This window comes from Podarcis vaucheri (genome assembly GCF_965113315.1).
Source record: "Podarcis vaucheri genome assembly, chromosome: 2".
Taxonomy (NCBI): Eukaryota; Metazoa; Chordata; class Lepidosauria; order Squamata; family Lacertidae; genus Podarcis; species Podarcis vaucheri.
Genome location: NC_138760.1, coordinates 40,262,528 through 40,283,563, shown reverse-complemented (window position 1 = coordinate 40,283,563; position 21,036 = coordinate 40,262,528). Strand labels below are relative to the sequence as shown.

General features: G+C 46.8%; 1 protein-coding gene across 2 annotated transcripts in view; it reads right to left on the bottom strand.

The window, feature by feature from the left end:
* The window catches only part of SPHK1 (sphingosine kinase 1), a 56,568-nt gene that overhangs the window by 7,441 nt on the left and 28,091 nt on the right, over positions 1-21,036 (bottom strand). For both annotated transcript variants that reach the window (XM_082203922.1, XM_082203923.1), the window contains exon 4: positions 1,205-1,354. In XM_082203922.1, coding sequence (XP_082060048.1) covers positions 1,205-1,354 — 150 coding nt within the window. The remainder of the gene's footprint in view (positions 1-1,204; positions 1,355-21,036) is intronic.

The following is a 21,036-nucleotide window of genomic DNA, read 5'->3' as shown; positions in this document are numbered from 1 at the left end:
GGGAGCCGGCATACAGCTTCCGGGTCATGTGGCCAGCATGACTAAGCCGCTTCTGTCGAACCAGAGCAGCACACGAAACGCCGTTTACCTTCCCGCTGGAGCGATATCTATTTATCTACTTGCACTTTGACATGCTTTCGAACTGCTAGGTTGGCAGGACCTTACTCTTGCCTTACTCTTGGCTAAACCTTTACCAAGAAGGGAAATAGAACTAAAAAGTAGAATGAACCTCTTGGACTAGTCCATTCAGCCTTCTGGAAATGACATTTCTCTCTCCCGCCCACACACACAAACAAAATTGAGAAAAGCAAAACAAATTTGATTGGGCGGGGGGAAGCAGGGAGAGATAGTTGACAGAAGGACCATACTTCACACTACAGATGAGGCAGGACAATCCTATCTCCAACAGGTGGCAAAATATGTTCTCCCTGGCCATCATTTGATGTCAGGTGGAATGCTACCTGTGCCAATCCTATTTGATGGAAATGGCAAGCTGGTTTGAAGCAATATTTCATGGAATTAGGTTACGAACTGAAGGGGATGGGCATCTCAAAAAATGTGTCGTAGCAAGGAGTTGTTCTCTCCTCCCATCTCTTCTTGGAATGGGATGAACATAATCAGCCAGACCTTTACAGCAAAGTTTCCTGCACTTTGAAATCAGTGAAATTACAGCCACGCTCACAAAGCAGCACTCTGCAGAAAAGGGTCAACCTGAGTTGGGCTGGAGGGAAGAGTTATTTGGGTTTCCTTTCCCTGCAAAAAATGCAAGATTTGAGCCTTGTCAAGCCTATACCTGCATTTTTAACTCTTCTGTTCACATGGAGGCAGCACTGTAATTAAACGGGGCAGGCTGTGATGCTCCTAGATCAGCCTTCCCCAACCCGGTGCTCTCTAGATCCCGACCATCAGCCAGGCTGGCAGGGGATGGCGAGAGTTGGGAGTCCAACCAGATTGGGGAAGGCTGCCTTAGAATATTAGCTACCCGGACGGTTGAGCAAAGGAGTGTCCTGCAGTTTGGCAGTGCCAGCAATATCACAGGTGTGGGTGGGTAGGTGGGTGGATGTGTCAGAGCAGAGCTGTAAATAAAAGTGTGAGCACAACCACTTTTGTGGGGCTCCAGCCATCTTGGGACATGCATTGTCCTCTGTCATTCCAGAGAGACTGCAGTTTTCACGGTGGCCTTGTTTTCAGGCACAAGACTTACCAGTTATAAACATGCTGAATCCGATGTTGGCTTCCGTCAGCATCGGCTGCACTTGGGACTTGAATAGCTGCAGGGCCCGGCCTGACCCGCTGCGTGGATTCAGCAACACCATCACCTGGCAGGGCCGGGAGAGTAGCCCAAAGGTGGCTTCTGCACAGAGACAACAGAGATGGGGAGATCAGGAATTGCACCCTTGTGCAAATTAATTGAAACAAAGCATGTTTTCTATCTTACTCGTAATCCTGTACTCAAAACAAACACGAAAAGTGAGTTAATCATTATGGTGTTGGAAGCCTGCAGCCAATAGAAGGAATGATGCGCTCACCACAATATATTGAGGTTCTACAAAAGAGTTATTCCAGAGCTGGAAAAGAGGTATCCTGACGGTACTGCAGTGGCGTAGCGTGGGTTGTCAGCACCCAGGGCAAGGCAAGTAATTTGTGCCCCCTAACCCGTGGATTTTAGCACTGATTTTAGCACTGCGAGCACGTCCCCCCCAGATGTTGCACCCGGTGTGGCCGGCCCCCCCTGCACACCCCCCACGATACGCCACTGCGGTACTGGGATATTGCAGCAGGACCTAGCTCCCTGTCACACATCAAAAGTGGTGAAGAAATTCATGACAGAGCAGCAAATTCAGGTACTTGATTGGCCAGGGAATTCCCCGGACGTAAATCCCACTGAGAATTTGTGGGCTATATGCAAAAGTCGCCTCCGTGCTGTAGACTGTGCAACTATGGAGAAGCTCATTCAAGTGCTGATTCAAGGGTGGTACAGGGATCCGTAAATCAACAGTGACTGTCCAAAACTAGTAGACTCCATGCCAAACCGCATTCAAATGCTGCTTAAAAATAGCAGCGGTCATATCACTTACCAATGTACGTATATGTGAGTTTTGTACATTTATATGTGAGTTTTATACGATAAAAAAAATCGCAACTACATTGTTTCAATTAATTTGCACAAGGGTGTAGCATCATGGACTAAGGCTTCTACCTCTACTTTTCTTATTCTGGCCTTATACATTAAAAAAAAAAAATCCACATATTTTCATTTGCTTGACCACTCAAGCCGAGTTCCAGAGTTTAAACAATGAATAAATGAAATTAAATGGAGAAGCGGATGCAACCATCAGGAATGGAGGCAAAACTCTTCTCCCTGTTGCACACTCCCAACCTTCCCATGTGCAAAGATGTTTCAAGGATAGCAAGGCTCAGCTTTGGTTTCCTTTGGGGGAGAAAATACTACAGACCTCCTTTCCTGACATCATTGGGAATTGTGGTCTGCACCAAAATGGCACTCACAACCCTTTCGCAGAAGAAATCCACTACTGGGTTCCCTGTCAACTTTATTTCAGCAACTGAGAGACGGCAACCTGTGGATGGTTTACAAAAGAAGTCTGACCAATAGATTCTGCCCACCGCCTGCCCTGCCATACATCAGGCCTCTTCCTTTGAGGGTGGAGGTGGGAATCAATTTCTCAAAGTTTGGGTGGTGTGTTCAGTTAACTCCCATTAAGGAGAGGTCACAAGAACAAAGCAACCTAAGACGAGCCAATGGCCCATCTAGTCCAACATCCTATGCTCACAGTGGCCAACCAGATGCATTTGGGAAGCCTGCAAGCTGTACAATAGTGCAACAGCGCTTTGCATCCAGCAACCTATTTTCCTATGAAAGGAACAGTCACTCAGCAGCATGCAACGCCAGCAAATCCTAGCAAATAGATGAAGACTGAAAGATGCAGGTATGCATGTTTACACGACATACATTTTAAGCACCCCCTAAAGGATCCTGGGAACGGTTCCCTGCACACTTACCAAACTACAGTTCCTCGGATTCTTTGTTCTGGAAGGGAGAATGTGCTTTAAATTTATGGTGTGCATGCAGCCTGTTATTAGGCAGAATTCTGAGAGAGGGGTGAAGGAACTCCTCGGTCCCTTTTCCTTCCGACCAATGCCTATTGCCTAGAGCAGTCAGGTAGGTGCTGTTGGCAACCACGGGAGGGGAGAGCATTACAGATGTTAAATAAATTATCTTTTAATTATTATTCACACTGGTCTACAAAGGGATGCGGGTGGAGCTGTGGGTTAAACCCCTGTGCTGCTTAGGCTTGCCGATCAAAAGGTTGGCGGTTCAAATCCCTGTGACAGAGTGAGTTCCCATTGTTCGGTCCCAGCTCCTGCCAACGCAGCAGTTCAAAAGCACAGAGTGCAAGTAGATAAATAGGTACCGCTCCGGCAGGAAGGTAAATGGTGTTTCCGTGCACTGCTCTGATTTTGCCAGAAGCGGGTCATGCTGGCCACATGACCCAGAAAAACTGTCAGCGGAAGCGGACAAACGCCGGCTCCCTCGGCCTTTAAAGCAAGATGAGCGCCACAACCCCAGAGTCATTCGTGACTAGACTTAATTGTCAGGAGTCTCTTTACAAATTTTCATCTTAAGTATCAGGTCTGTAACCCCTTGCAACTGGTGCAAATTGCCTCCCTCTCACCCACCAAAACAGATGGCTAGGGCAGGGTGAGAGTCCCACTGGGTGGTAAATCAATCTCTTGGCTCCCCAGCTTAGAAATAGAATTTCTAACTGCCTATTCCCAGGTGGGAAAGGACTTGTTAGGACTTTGCTTTATTTTTTAAAAAAGGAATAAAGGCTGTGACACAATTGTACATACTGGAAAATACTTAAAACATTTTTTTTTTTTAAAAAAAAGAATACTGGATGGACCTGAGCCATAAATCTCTCCAGCAGATTTTTGGCTGTTCTTAGTTATTTTGATGGGGTGGTGTTGTTTTTTGCTGTTTAATTGTTTACATTGTTCTGAATTGACCTGAAGACTTTTCATGCAGAATGGTAGGGCAATTAAAAGAAAAAAAGAAAAAGGTAATGTGCTTCTCCTCAATGGGAGGAAATACCTTCAACGTTCATTACTCCTTGCAGTGAGCCACTTGCCATGCTCTTCAAGTTCACCATTCACCTTATGCCTCTAATGAACCAAGACCACCTTGCCTTCTTCCCCTCTGTATGCTCTGGCATAAAGAGGATTTCTCACAATGTAGTCCACCCAGTTATCAACTTTCCAGTCTCACTGTTCTGTAGACTGGCTCAGCAATCAGAGCCGGCAGATACCTCAGCACAAATGATGCAAAAAAAAAAACCCTGCACAAACACACCCTATTCTCTCTTCCCCCTTCCTATTGCGTATCATGGGTCTCACATGATGCATGATTGGCAAGCAGGAAAGGAAGTAAGTAGGAAAATTAAAATATTTTTGCTGGGTGTTGGAATGGGCTGCGATGAGAGATGGTGTTAGTTACGAAGTTCTCTGGAACAAATTAAAAGAGGCGGATGGGGCTGGTGGAAGTAACTCTCAATTCAAATGCCTTTGAAGTAGCGCATTTCAATTGTGAAATGCCACCCTTGGGGAACAGCAAGCAAAACGTCTCTCAGGTAGATGAGACCCCAAAAAGGATAAACTGTTGTTTACTCTGCATCCAGCGAGTTCTCGCTGCTGGTTTGGGAAGCAGTGTACACACAACATTGGTCAAAATCCATATTTATCCTGTATCTAACTTGTTGTTTCTTAGGAAATGCTATGTTCTGATGTCCTTTCACCCAAGCCAGCTTTGAATGAGAAAATGAATGACCTAGCTCTGTTTAAAGCTGATGATGTGTACACAGCTTAGGTACTGAACACGTGGAGAAGGAGAGCAGAGGGACTCTCAGAAACCATGCCAAAGGCTTCGTAGGGACAACACCAACGTAAGGAAATAAAAGCTGTGCTTTAAAATGCGCCATCAGTGCTTTGAGCTCTCATGCTTCATTTCAGATAACATATTTGGCACAGCTAATAAAACTACCGACCAAGCTGAATGCAAAGGCTGGTTTAATGTCAGGCAGGTGTGGCATCGTTCTTCAACAAGAACCAGGAGCCAACCCCACTACCTGTTCGTCATCTATAGCACAGTTAATTATATCAGTTCCCAAAAGAAAGGCAGCATCACCACCTTCCCCCATCTGCAGCAGGCACAGAAACTACGCTAAGGGCTAGCTACAGTTGCTTTCAGAAAGTATCATCAGACGCAATTAACCATGCGTGCCAATTAGTTTCCAACATGTTGGTTGCTAGCTAGATCTTTTTGACTGCTACCCTGCAAAACGGGGCCATCCCAGGCTCTGCTTCTGTTATTTTAATAGGACTACAGTATGCGATGCTGAGAAACTGAGCTACATGAATGATTCAGAAGCGGAAGACTGATGCTTGTGGCTTCGCATCCTTTCCTTCTTCCTGCCTGCCTACCCCACACCAAAAGCTTAAGAGTCCATCCCATTTATCTTCCTGATACAGATTGTTACGAACGAAGCTGCTATCATGTCCCAAGGGGGAGCCAAACCACAGATGGAACTGGCAAAAAAAGATCAAGTTTACTCGTTTTTCCTGACTGGGTCTTTATTCAATTTGGGAGGTTTTGTAGTAAAAGGCATAGTGGTATCCAACAGCTTGGATGGCTTTAAAAGACAACTAGACAAAGAGATGGATGATACGGCTATCAGTAGCTACCTGATGGTTCTTGTTCTACCTTCACGGTTGAGGCAATAGGCCTCACCAGGATGGAAGAAGACATCATTTTCCATTCCAACCCAGTATGTGTCACACACAGCACTGTTTCAATACTGCTGCAGTTCATCTTCCACCAAAAATGAACTTCCTCGTCTCACTGTCTACTTAGGCAAAATTACGTAACTTGTAATTTCCGCAATTACATTGTGATTACTTTGTTCCACCTTGTTCCCTTCAGTGCAAAGGAAACAGGATGGGTTGGGTCCAAAGCAGTGCTAAGCCATGGTCCTTCCCTCTCCTCTCCCATGTCCCCCAAACCTGTTTTTCTCCAGAAGTAGTTTAACAGGGAAGACTAGAAACAATGATTTTTAAAAGCTAGTGCAGAGATTCTGCTGGTGCCATTAGCCAGCACATTGCATCTTTGATTTCAGGACTCCCTGCCCTTGGTGCTGAATGCATTTACTTCAGCAGTCAGGTAGGAAGCAAAGCCAGAACACTGCTTTTGACCCAGTTCTTCCTCAGCTAAATAAGTATAAGCTTTGTATAACAGCCAGCCACAAACCTCTCCATGAAATGGTGCGACTAGCCCCAGGATTAGGTTTCCACTGCCTATCATCACGTTTTTCAAGCTGCATTTTCAAGAGCGTGAAATCTTGCTAACCCCTCAAGAAGAAAACCACGCACTCCATTTTCCTCAATCCTTTTCTTCCCGTGCAGAACTGGGGAGGAGAGTTCAGCCCGCCCCCTCCCCAACCGCCACAAGGCTCGTAGTTCACAATGCCGGGACATATCTATCTCCTAGGGCCCACAGATTACCAAGGTCAAGGAGGCGGCTGTTGATGGCCGTGCAGTGCAGGTAATAGGTAGCTGACAAACTGGAGAGTGTTTAGGGCGATAACAAAATGAAAAGTAACTCAGACTGGCAGAAGCTGCTCAGGGAGTGCTGGGATGTGAGCAATCGTTTCTGCAGCAAAATGAGAACACTGCCTGGAGCGCAGCAAGAAGGTGGCTGCGCCCGTCCGTTAAGGGCCTTCAGGTTTTGCATTTAGCCTAGATGAACAATAATCTTGCAGTGACGAATTTAGAAGCATGCAGGCATTCCTGGGGTCACAGACATGGGCAAGGAGAGCCAGGAAACACCTGTATTTGTTGGAATGCCATAGGAACTTTGTTCACCCCGCAATTATTTCCCTTGTTCCTGGGTTTGGTGTGATGACCGCATCCATTCCATAAATCCAAAGCATTTTTAAAATGCTATTTTAGAGGCTGAGAGAGAAATAAAGCAGAGTCTACTGTTCTCTTAAAAGTGAGGAAGAGGGGGTGGGAAGTACGGTATCAGCTCTTTCCTTGATCCTTTTCAATCTGGCTTCTGGCCCTGATTATGGAAAAAAGATGGATTTAGCTGGCAGAATCAATCTTTACAGACAGAGGGGGGGGAATGCTTCCCTCTCCATCCCCACCCCCAACACTCTTAAGTCTTATCACACTGTCTGGAACATCTGGCTGAGGTGCAGAGGCTGACCAGTTTTGCTCCTTTGCCAGAAGGTAGCAGCTGGAGGAGAAACACACACTTTAGGTAACATGCTGTAGGGTTCTGTAGATCAATCCCATTGTCATGTTATTTCGTATCTCTATGCATTTAACCCGCTGGGAAACAGATGGTCCAATGCCCCAAGTCCACCAAGGAGTCCCAAAAGGATACCATAATTCAAGTATAGGCAAACTCAGCCCTCCAGATGTTTTGAGACTACAATTCCCATCATCCCTGACCACTGGTCCTGCTAGCTAGGGATGATGGGAGTTGTAGTCCCAAAACATATGGAGGGCTGAGTTTGCCTATGCCTGCCATAATTGATGGTGCTGAACACCATTGATAACCAAAAGGGCCATCAGACTCACAGGCCCCTCAACCACTAGGGAAACCAAGACCAATTCGGTCTCATATCAGGGTGAATTCGTCAGTGATGTGTTTGGCAAATAGTTACACTGGGCAACCACAGGTTCCATCAACCCCTTTTGCAGCCCAGATTGCTGAAGGCCTTCTGCTTCTTGAGGGGAGAGGACCTCCGCTGGGTGACACTGTGTAGATATGCTTGGTGGCAAAGAAATGAGTTTTCCTCACCATCAGAGATGTACATTGGAATCCCCCAGAAAATATATCTAGGCCACCCCTGAGACCAGCAACTCAGCAGAGAGACTCTTAGATAGTGGCATGGATGGAACCCTACCAGCAGAACTCCTTGCCTCTCCTGATAACCCACTAGACACTCAAAACGGGAAGACGGCTGAGCAAAAAAGAGGGATGACACCACAAGAGATTACTTCAAATCCACCTGCTCGCTGAGCCAGTGTTGCTGTTGCTTCACCAATAAACCACGGTTGGGTTAATCCGAACAGGTCTCAGTCACACCAGCCAGATCAGGGTGTTCTTCCCAAATCAAATCCTGGCTGACAGACATTTGTTTTCCTGGCCACAGGTCCTGACATTCAGAAACACTACCAAAGGACCTGGCAGGTTGCTGGCATGCCAACCAGGATCTCTCAGACTGGAGGATGAACCGAAAGGGAAGATAGCAGAAAGCTGCCTAATTTCCCTTCCCCTTACCAAGCTCACCAGAGGCCCACTATCACTCTCTCCCTGTGCCCTGTCCTGCCCTGCCCAAAATACTACCAGAGGTGCACAACCATCAACACAGGTCCCACATACACTTCTATTAACTCAGGCACCAGCAGGAGCCAACAAGCCGAGGGGTGTAAAGCAAATAAAAAGCAGCAGCAAAAACCGGAAACTCATTAAGCACTCACACTCACCACCTGACAAACCGAAGCCAATTCCACCTGCGTCTGCTCTCAGCCAGTTCTTAAAAAAGAAACTTCCTTTTTCGCAAGGAAAGCTGTAATTCTCAGGAAGCTGAATTTTGCACCAAGCGCCACATTCTGGGCTTTTTTTGGGTTCCCAGAGCATTGCAACACGCACACAGCCGCCGGAAAAGCACAGAATGGGTCATCCGTTGCATTGCGCTTCCTGAGAATCTGTCATTTTGAGGAGGGTAGTTCCAGCCCTTGTGGACACAAAGATATACCTGAATGTAAGCAGGCAATGCCTGCTGAAGTGTTGGAAGGAGAGTATGATTTCAAGTAGTTGGGGTGGGGTTTCATAACCGGAATATATATATATATTAAAAAAATTAAGTCACCAAAGGTGCAAATTGGTGTGATTTACAGGCTTCAGAATTTAGAGTGTCTGGGAACAGAATTTTAGTTTTGACACCAAGCACACACAATCCCTTGTTGTACATCTGCCAGGAGTCAAAGGCACACATTCAAGGCAAAGGGGAGGGTAAATAAAGAGGCAATTGTAGTGAGGAAAGAAGAGAGCACTACCACGACCCCATGGGAAACTGGCAGAGTCTGCAACATCAAGTGATATAACAGAGTTCAAAGCAGGATGGAACGAATGAATGAAAGCGGTCCCACCTAGATAATATCTGTTGGCTATGCCAATCAGGAAATGAAGCTTCGGAGATTGCCTATTTCTGCATGAAAGTTAGAACAATAGGTCCATCTGAAGGGAGGTCATACAGAAGATGGGGCTGACTGTTCTCTGCTGCTCCAGAGGACAGGAATAGAACAGAATTTCAGTATAACTTTAGCAGAACGTTCCTAACAGGAAAATCTAGTTGAAATGGGGCAGACTGCCTCTGGAGGTGATGGGTCCTCTTTCCCTGGAGGCACTTAAGCAGAGGCTGGACAGTCATCTCTGAGGGATGCTGAAGTTACATTCCCTGTGGCAGATCTTGCAGTGCCTAGATGACCTTCAAGATCTGCCCCAACCCACGTGGCTCGCTTTTGGTACATTGCCTTGGATAAATCTTGTTAGAGGTAGAGGGAATGACCTAGTGAATGACAGCTCTGATGACTGATGGTCTGAAGGGCAGCAGTTGAAGAAGGAGCAAAAAGGGTTTTCTTGTGTGTGTGTGTTTCTTTGTGGCTGGTTAGCTGTTTTCCCTGTGTAAAGGTCAGAGGGGGCAGGGTTTCTGTTGAGGCAGGGGATTAGCTGTGGGAGGAGCTTATCAGAGTTTGCAGGGCAGCAGTTGAAGAAGGAGCAAAAAGGGTTTTCTTGTGTGTGTGTGTTTCTTTGTGGCTGGTTAGCTGTTTTCCCTGTGTAAAGGTCAGAGGGGGCAGGGTTTCTGTTGAGGCAGGGGATTAGCTGTGGGAGGAGCTTATCAGAGTCTGAAGGGCAGCGGCGCGCGCCTAGCGGCGCGCGCAGTTATACCCATCTTTTAGATTTAGGGGAGCTAGTCTGAAACGTTTGTTGGGGGAGACCTAGGTTTTTTTGTGTGTGTGGGGGAAGTTATTTGTCCTGTCCTCAAGCTTTTTATGATGGAGGACCTCTGTAGCCACCCCCAACGACACGATCTCAAGATGGAAGGGGAGGGAACAGCTGCAGTCGCCTGCGATTCCTGCGCAATGTTTGCCATCTTGCCAAAGGTTGCAGGCAGCTTTACCTGCAGCAATTGCATGTTGATTGCCCTTTTAAAAGACAAAGTCCAGCAACTGGAGGAACGTGTAGCTACGCTCCAAAGAATTAGAGAGCTGGAGCTCTTCTTGGAAGCAACAGAGCACACCGTCTCCACCAGGGAGGAGACAGGGGACTCCCCTGAGAAGGAGGCTAGTTCACCAACACAGGAGCCAGATATATGGAGAAACGTGACTCAAAGAAGTAGGAGGCCCAGGGTTCACTCTGATTGCTTAGAAATACACAATCGCTTTGAGGTCCTCTACCCTAGCATGGAAGACGAAGAGCAGACTCCATTTGAGGATCTCTCCCTCATTACAGTCGATCAGGTATATGAAGACGAGCAGCAAAGTCAGTCCTCAGGGAATGTGCAGGCGACCTTGGAACGGACAGCTCACGGAAGAACCCCGACCAAACCCAAGAGGAGGCGTGTAGTGGTGATAGGGGATTCCCTACTGAGGGGAACAGAAGCAGTGATCTGTGGGCCTGACAAGATGTCTCGGGAAGTGTGCTGTCTCCCCGGGGCTAAGATCCAAGATGTAACTGAACGACTGCAAGGAATCATAAAACCCACTGACGAATACCCCTTCCTCTTGGTTCATGTGGGAACCAATGACACTGCAAGCAATAGCCTCCAGAAGATCAAAAGAGACTACGAGGCTCTCGGCAGGAAATTGAAGCAACTAAATGCACAAATTGTCATCTCGTCTGTCCTCCCAGTTGAACGACGTGGCCCAGGGAGAGAGGGGAAAATAGTGGAAGTGAACAGCTGGCTTCGCAAATGGTGTAAACAGGAACGGTTTGGATTCTTAGATCACGGACTGCAGTTTCTTGAAGATGGACTTCTGGCAAGTGATGGGCTGCACCTCACAACGGTTGGGAGAAATGTTTTTGCCAAAAATCTCAGAAACCTCATCAGGAGGGCTTTAAACTGACTAATGTGGGGGAGGGAGACAGTGCTCCTGAAGGTAGGAGTCTATCAATTAATGAAGATGATCATCCAAATGTCATAGACCAAATGGAGCAAACAGCACGCGGACCTAGTGGAGGGAGGAAAAAATCCTTAAATAAGAGACACGGGGGAATGATTAATGGACTTCAATGTCTGTACACTAATGCGCAAAGCATGGGAAATAAACAAGATGAGCTTGAGCTCTTGGTACAGCAAACTAAATATGACATAATAGGCATCACTGAAACCTGGTGGGATAAGTCCCACGATTGGAATGTAATAATGGAGGGATACAATCTATTTCAGAGAAACAGACCAGACAAGAAAGGAGGAGGAGTGGCGTTATATGTCAGGGGTGTGTATACCTGTGAAGAGATCCAAGATTTAGAACCTCAAAGCCAAAGTGAGAGCATTTGGGTCAAAATTCAGGGAGAGAAGAATAACAGAGACCTCATTGTGGGAGTTTACTATAGATCCCCAAGCCAAACGGAGGACATAGATGATGCCTTCCTGGAACAGATGGCCAAGCATGCAAAAGGAAGGGAGATAGTAGTAATGGGGGACTTCAATTACCCGGATATTTGTTGGACGTCAAACTCAGCCAAGAGCATAAGGTCAAACAGATTCCTCACTGGCCTTGCAGACAACTTCATTGTCCAGAAAGTGGGAGAAGCAACAAGAGGAACAGCCATTTTAGACCTGGTCCTAACCAATGTTGATGACCTGGTTAGTGGGGTAGATGTGGAAGGATCATTAGGCGCGAGTGATCATGCTCTTCTGAAGTTTACTATACAGCAGAAAGTAGCAGCCAAGCATACTAGGACTCAATTTCTTGACTTTAAGAAAGCCGACTTCATAAAACTTAGGGAAGTGCTGGGTGAGATCCCATGGACAGCAATACTAAAAGGAAAGGGAGTTCATGATGGCTGGGAGTTTGTTAAGACGGAGATAGTAAAAGCACAACGTCAGGCAATACCAATGAGACGAAAACATGGAAGGTGCCTAAAGAAACCAGGGTGGCTATCTAAAGAACTTTTAACTGAATTAAGATTAAAAAAGGATGTGTACAAAAAATGGAAAAGGGGGGAAACCACCAAAGAGGAATTCAAACAAATAGCCAGCACGTGTAGACACAAAGTCAGAAAAGCTAAAGCACAGAATGAACTCAGGCTTGCTAGAGAGGTTAAAAGCAACAAAAAAGGCTTTTATGGGTATGTTCGTAGCAAAAGGAAGAACAAAGAAACAGTGGGGTCACTCAGAGGAGAAGATGGTGAAATGTAAACAGGGGACACAGAAAGGGCTGAACTCCTCAATGCCTTCTTTGCCTCAGTCTTCTCCGATAAAGAAGACAATGCCCGACCTGAAGAATTTGAAGCAAATGATTCAGCAAAGGAAACACAGCCCAGAATAACTAAGGAGATAGTACAAGAATATTTGGCTAGATTAGATGTATTCAAGTCTCCAGGGCCAGATGAACTGCATCCAAGAGTATTAAAAGAACTGGCAGATGTGATCTCAGAACCACTGGCAGTCATCTTTGAGAATTCCTGGAGAACAGGCGAAGTCCCGGCAGACTGGAGGAGGGCAAATGTTGTCCCTATTTTCAAAAAGGGGAAAAGAGAGGACCCAAATAATTACCGCCCAGTCAGTCTGACATCAATAGCAGGGAAGATTCTGGAGCAGATCATTAAGCAAACAGTCTGTGAGCACCTAGAAAGGAATGCTGTGATCACCAATAGTCAGCATGGATTTCTGAAAAATAAGTCATGTCAGACTAACCTGATCTCGTTTTTTGACAGAATTACAAGCCTGGTAGATGAAGGGAACGCAGTGGATGTAGCCTACCTTGATTTCAGCAAAGCATTTGACAAGGTGCCCCATGATATTCTTGTAAAGAAGCTGGTAAAATGCGGTCTTGACTATGCTACCACTCAGTGGATTTGTAACTGGCTGACTGACCGAACCCAAAGGGTGCTCATCAATGGTTCCTCTTCATCCTGGAGAAGAGTGACTAGTGGGGTGCCACAGGGTTCTGTCTTGGGCCCGGTCTTATTCAACATCTTTATCAACGACTTGGATGATGGACTCAAGGGCATCCTGATCAAATTTGCAGATGACACCAAACTGGGAGGGGTGGCTAACACCCCAGAGGACAGGATCACACTTCAAAACGACCTTGACAGATTAGAGAACTGGGCAAAAACAAACAAGATGAATTTTAACAGGGAGAAATGTAAAGTATTGCACTTGGGCAAAAAAAAATGAGAGGCACAAATACAAGATGGGGGACACCTGGCTTGAGAGCAGTACATGTGAAAAGGATCTAGGAGTCTTGGTTGACCACAAACTTGACATGAGCCAACAGTGTGACGCGGCAGCTAAAAAAGCCAATGCAATTCTGGGCTGCATCAATAGGAGTATAGCATCTAGATCAAGGGAAGTAATAGTGCCACTGTATTCTGCTCTGGTCAGACCACACCTGGAGTACTGTGTCCAGTTCTGGGCACCACAATTCAAGAAGGACACTGACAAACTGGAACGTGTCCAGAAGAGGGCAACCAAAATGGTCAAAGGCCTGGAAACGATGCCTTATGAGGAACGGCTAAGGGAGCTGGGCATGTTTAGCCTGGAGAAGAGGAGGTTAAGGGGTGATATGATAGCCATGTTCAAATATATAAAAGGATGTCACATAGAGGAGGGAGAAAGGTTGTTTTCTACTGCTCCAGAGAAGCGGACACGGAGCAATGGATCCAAACTACAAGAAAGAAGATTCCACCTAAACATTAGGAAGAACTTCCTGACAGTAAGAGCTGTTCGACAGTGGAATTTGCTGCCAAGGAGTGTGGTGGAGTCTCCTACTTTGGAGGTCTTTAAGCAGAGGCTTGACAACCATATGTCAGGAGTGCTCTGATGGTGTTTCCTGCTTGGCAGGGGGTTGGACTCGATGGCCCTTGTGGTCTCTTCCAACTCTATGATTCTATGATTCTATGATTCTATGACTCCTCACATGTCTAGACTGTCAGATCCTCTCTGCTCTTATTTCCTTTGCATCTTTCAGGAAAAGTGCTTTCCAGAAAGTTGGTGATACAGTTTTAGGTCTTTCCAGCTCCCTCAATCAAGTTAAGATTTTGCTGACTCGACCACAGAGCTGAGAAAATGCTGATGCTGCCAGAAATATTTGCTTGGTCATGTCTGAGGGGAGGATGGGGCAGCACACAGACATCATGATGAAAGCAAACCATGTTCTGCAGCTCAGAAAGCTCTGAAATGACAACAGCCTGTCCCTAAGGATTGTATGCTACTGGGAAGGAAGAGCAGGCAAAGGCTAGATATGGTGTTAGATAGTTCCAAGACAAGGGATAAATTTGGTTTTCTGTGCATTTGAAGGAGGAATTACCTAATGTGCACTTTTCAAAGCAATATGCAAACCAAAACACAGCTATCCTTTGACGTTTGCACTAAACCAAACTTTGTGATGCAGTTCTCCAGTCGAACAGGGTGTAGAAAAACAGGTATTTGGGGGCAAGCGTGCATAATGAATACCTTAGTGAAAATAATACACAAAAATCTTAGTGAAAATAACATACAAAAACACTTTACTTTAGGGGGAAATGACTTGCAAAAATCTGTATAATAGAAGAACTTTGCGCTAAAATGCTGCTGAATCTTCCATGAGGATTTAAAAATAAAATAAAATGTGGAGAACTGAATTTAAGATTGGAAAACTGAGAAACGGAAAGAAATAAAAAAATTGAAAGATTCACAGCCACACTAGCCAGAAGAGACACGACAGAATTAAAGCTTCTCCTTTACTCAGTGTTTCAATTTCATGTGCCCCCCCCATCCAAACAAACGCAATATTGTTCTGACTACAGAAGCCTGGTTGTTGTAATCAGAATGGTTGTATACACCTAACATTTTATTCTGGAATCACTGGAGACTGAGTACCGTACTTGTTTTTCTGCTAACTCCACACCACGGTCTAGAACTACTGCATATCTTTTTTGCCTCTGACAAGTGCTTCTTGAGAAACTGTTTTCATTCTGAAAATAAAAGCTCATTGTAGATTCATAACCTCACAGTGTGTTCATTTGGAAATAGGTGGAAACGGATGTAGGCGGTCCTGGCGATGGGATGTGTGTCTATCCACACTTGCACAATGGCATGGTGGATGGGTGCGGATGCATTCACAATCACCACTTCCTCCTTCATTCACCTGGGGCATGGGCAGGGAGGAAAAGGTACATCTGAGGGAAGGATTTTCAAATGTGCATCAAGTAAACACACCCATCCTTGAGGACAGCAGAATCGATCTAGAATCCATCTAGATCAAAAACAGCATTCTGAGGACAATCAAGCACAATGATTCCACATTGAGAAAAAACTACATTTTTGTGCTACAGACTGGTTAGTATGTACATGCTACCAGCCAATGTGCGTAGGGGCATGGGGTTGTACTTTTGTCTGTGTCCATGAATATTGTGCACAGCACATATTGCCCTAATATCACAAATACATATCCGATAAAACAGCATCTATTAAAGAATTCAGTGAGATGTCATAGGATGTTAGCTTAAGAACAGAGCCACTTGCTTACTAGAACATCTGTCTTCAATGAAATGTGTATCTTTTAAGAGCTTTTTATAGAATCATAGAATTTAGAGTTGGAAGGGACGATGAGCGTCATCTAGTTCAAATCCCTGCAATGCAGAAGTCTTTCTGCCCAACATGGGGCTGAAACCTGCGACCCTAAGATTAAGAGTCTCATGCTCTACTGAGTGAGCAGTCATTTTTTGAACTCTGATACTGGTACTGTGAGTGAACACAAAATCCACACAGTTCAGCTTCGTGCTGTGTTACAACTGCTTTCTTGTGTTCACTGTAAGCTTGCTGCACAATCCTTTTATAGCAGTCATCCTCTCATCATGCAAGAGGATAAAACGTTCTCCATTCACTTTGTTTAGTTCACTGAAGAGTTTATTCAGTTCAAAACACAGTGCCTGCCCATTACATTCTGTTGGAGAATGATTCCCCCCTCATCTTCACCCATGGACTCCAGTTCCCCTCTTTCCTGACCAATACCCATACTGGCTGATGAGAGTTGGAGTCTGACTACATCTGGAAAGCCATGGGTTAGCTATCCCTGGAGTAGCCCATTGTTAGTCTTGACCATCTTAAATCCCATTGGTTCAAATAGATCTAGTGCAAGATGACTAAGCCTAAATCCACTCCTTTATCAATAAATTTCATTGCAGGCTCATCCACACTTTCGCCTGACCTGCATTTTGATCATACCGTGCGTCGATTAATTCCCTTGGCTCCGAGTTCTTCCGATTGTTCCACAGCTGTGCCTTGTGGAAATCTGACCTTACCTGCTGAATCAGGTCTTATCAGATGCATGGAAAATCTACAGAGAGATTTTGCTTAACGAACCTTCAATTCAGCAGGCGAGGTTTCACAAAGCACAGCCATGGACAACAAGAAAAGCTCTCGGACCTGCGGGAATTAATTGGTACACAAGACATGATCAAAATACAGGTCAAGCAAAAGTGTGGATGAGCCCTATGAGTATAGGCCTGTTGTGAACCATTACATGTGAAGTTCTGTGGCTGTTCCTCTCCCCATTTCAGAAGAGCAACACACACACACACACACACACACACATTTATGTCTCCCATGCAGTACATTTATTGACTTCTGTTGACACATTATCCATCACAGACTATGTTTTCTTCGCCACCTACCCTCCAACAGTCAATAGGAGAAAAATGAATGATTAAGAGGCATGCCAATTCTTCTTCCACTCTCACGTCAACTCTAGGAGAAAAGGGCCATGTGACTATGGTGGGGACAGTGCCACAGAATGCCTGCTGATGCCCTTCAGTGTTTTCTGCCAATTATTGAGCAAGAGATGTACCACAGAGAAAAAGTATACAAAGATGTGGGCCCTTCAGAAGAAGACTGGATATGAGCTGGCAAACTGCCAAGCACCCAACAACTTAGAGACAGGCTTGTTTCAAATGTCTCATTCCATTATTCCAAAACATGGACAGGGATCGTGTTGCCTGTTGATTTGCTCTTCCCTTTCCTGGTTTCCTCTGACCATTATTTAAACTATGGTTAGCACATTCCTTCCAGACCATAGGTTGAAGGCAATCCTGATTAGTACTGACCATGATTCATCCAATTTGGATAGCATGATAAACTAAAGTTAGAGAAAACACGGACGGGAGAGGAGAGTTGACATTTGCAGGAGAGACAGAAAGAGCCTGCACCACATTCCTAATTCCCCAAATGAAAGTTTTAAAGGATCAGAATATGAACATCTGAACCAGGTCAGAATTTTCAAGCTCCTGGTCCCAAATCCCTGAGAGCAATTCCCCTTACCCAGGCACCCAAACAGCATACCTAGCCCCAAAACCAGAGTGCCTTGGCACTTTTATTTATAACATCCCTAAATAAAACAGAGCAATGTACTGATGGATCTATAATAAATAGGATTTTCTAAAACTAGCAGCTTCACACTGAGCCATGGATTCATTTTGTAACCTTGGGATAAACCTTTAAGTTTTTATGAAACCTCTGAAGACTTGGATCCAGGCACCCAGGTGCCCAGTCAATTGTCTGGAAACATTCAGAAGGTGAAGCTTGCTTATTTTTAAAACCACAAAGCCCCATCTAGAAAATGAGTCAATGCTGCATTTTATTTTAATTTTTGCCAGATGTTTGTGCTATGGCCAGACAGCTGTGAATCAGCATGGAGCGATGTAAGAGACTTGTCAACTCGTGAGAGGCCGGCATTCTTGCTGTGTCATCTTTTCACATTTCACCCTTCCCATTACCCCAGAAGAGGAAGCTGGTGATTATTGCAAGTCATGGTGGCTTTTATAGCAGCATAGCCGTAGGCTGTACAGATCTGGGACTATACTGTCTACGTGGCAAGTATCTCAGGAACAATAGTATCAGAGGGAACAACCCAAGTATTCTCTCTGCAGTGTTTCACTTTCTTCACCACTATGTTCCACAGCCCCACTCTACAGGGGGGTAGAACAAGACATTTTGCTGCCTATGGCAAAGAATAGGATCTCACCCTAACTCCTTTCCATGTATAAAAGCCTGGCAGACTGAGTGGTCTTCCACTACATCAGAGGCCAACAGGCTAGCTTAGGGGACATGGGATAAACAGTGTGGCATGCACACAGAGTTCTGCCCTCCACTACCTCAGCTTGATCCCAGCCCCCTAGAATCTGCCACCTGAGGGAGCCTCCATCCTCTACCTAATGGTAGAGCCAGGCAGTCCTGCACTGCTAGGAGCATGGACAGATCCTATCTGGGCATGCTCTTAGTATCGCTTGAAGCTTTGCCCCAGATCACTCAAAACCTCTCCTTCTACATGCAAGCTGTCTTAATTATTCATGTGAAAGCATGCTAAGAGACGATATACAGTATGAATCGAGCAACTGTGGCTGCTTAATAATAGCAGTGACTCACTCAATCAAGGTTGTCTTTAATTATGGAATAATGGAATAAACTTCGGTTCTATTTTTGAAAGAAACTGTACGCTTGCAGCGATCCTATGACACTGTTCTTATCTCTCTGAACACACCAAAGGTGTAAACTCCTGATATATATACTACTTGTCTATGCAAAGGGCATCGCACTGAATTATAACATGCATACGAGAGAGAGAGAGAGAGAGAGAGAGAGAGAAAGAGAGAGAGAGAGAGAAAGGGAAACATTATGTGAAAAACTCCTTCAGACCCTTGCTACTTTATAATTCTGAACTGTTTTCTTTCCATCTTTTCTACATATTCCCTATCTGTAACACGGAAGCAATCTTATAAGGATGTTCATTCGTACAAAACACCCCTAAACAAGATTGGTGCTGTCAGAGCTGCCACCAGGTCCCAGCTCACACAGGACCACGCTAGCCAACGTTCACTTTATAAGAGTCTTTATTGAGTTACAAGTTTCATGTCCGAACTGCAGCGTGCAGCTCTACACCTTCCATTCTAGGTCGACGAAGTCTCGTCTGACTCTCCGCCCCCTGCGCACCAGCTTAATACCCTAGCCTTGCTCCACCTCCTACGCCTCTCCCTGCGTCTCTGGGTCCCACTGCTCCTCCTAGTCTCCTCCCTCCTAGACTCCTCCGACGCTGAAGACCCCCCACTTCCTTCCTCCTCCTTTCGGCGGGCTTTGGGACCCGGCTCCCTCTCCGGGCTGCTTGCTGCGCCAGCTTCCTCTGCATTTGAACTTGGCGCGCGCGCCCAACTCCCTGCCTTCCTCTTAACCGTTGCCTCGCTCTCTGAGGAGGGCGTGACCATCCCTGACTCGTGCCCTCCCTCCTGCTGACAGCCTCCGGAACCCGATGCCTGGCTACCTTCCTCCCTGCTGCTCTCAGTCTTGAGCGTGGGTCCCGACTTCCAGCTGCTGCCGCTCTCAGTTATGAGCGTGGGTCCCGACTTCCAGCTGCTGCTCTCTGAATCTCCTCTGTTCCCTTCCTCCTGGGGTGTCCCCCCGGATCCCCCCCTTGCTCTGCTCACTGGGGCTCCCTTTTGGGAGTCCTCTGACTCACTGCTTAGGCTTGGAGATCTCGGGTCGTCATCATCACTCATTCTCCCTTCGGATTCCTCCCCCTCGCTCTCTGTTTCCTTCCTTCTCTGCGTCTCTGCTCCTGAACCCCTGACATCCATCCCCCCCTCGAAGCCCCCCCTTCCCCCCTCCCCGCTTTCAGGTGTGGGTGCTGGGTGCTCCATCATCATGGGAGGGAATGCCGGATACAGTTCGCTCCCCGTGGTTGGCCGCCAACTGAAGACCTCCGATTCTTCCTCCTCGCGGTCGTCGACGTTGACCTGTTCCGCTTCCATCTCTGTACCGCCGTGCTCGAACCCAAGGTCCTCCCCGAACACGTCCGTGTCAGTCTCTGCGTCGGTCGCTCGACCTGGCATCTCCAGCCACTTCCGGCGCCATTGCTCCTCTGGTCGATCGTCCCACCAATACGAGGTGTCTGACGCCGAACCCGCCGGTGATCCTTCTGGGGAACGGGTGCTCAGTGCGGGTTCCCCGTCCGAGTCGAATCCATGGAACGTGCTGGAAGAAAGTGTGGGCGTGAACAGCCAGTCGTCGAAGAAGCTCGCTGGCATGGGTCTGTGTGGGAAAAGGGCATGAAACTCGTCCTTGAGCAGGGGTTCCTCCAAAGCGTAGTCTGGCACCCAGCTATTGGCGCTGGCCCGGGTGCCCTCTCTGGCTAGGAGGTATTCGACTCCCTCTTCCCCCCATCTGGAGTCCAAAATCTCCGTGACCTCGTTGATGGGGTCCTGCTGCGCCACCCCCCGCGTCTCCGTCCGCTCCCGGAACGGACTCGGTGCCGTCCCGGGCTCCTGGAATCTGTGAGGTGCCTTGTAGGGAGTGAGCACCGACCTGTGGAACACCGGATGCATTCTGGAACCCTCCGGCAGCGCCAGCCGGAAAGCTACCGGGTTGATCTGTGCTTCGACTTGGTACGGACCAATTTGCTTGTGCCCCAACTTCTTCTTGGCTAGTGACCTGGTCGGCACTGCGTGGGCTGCCAACCAGACCCAGTCTCCTACGTGGATCTCTTCGCCAACCCGCCTGTGCTTGTCAGCTTGCACCTTGTAGGCGTGCTTAGCTAGCTCCAGCTGCCGTCTGAGTTGATCGTGGACCGCCTGCAACTCTGACGCGAACGCGTCCGCCGTCTGTGGTTCTCCTTCCCCCACTCTCTCCAGTCCCGGGAAGGTTCTGGGATTCCTCCCATTGTTGGCGAAGAACGGCGTCACCCCTGTGG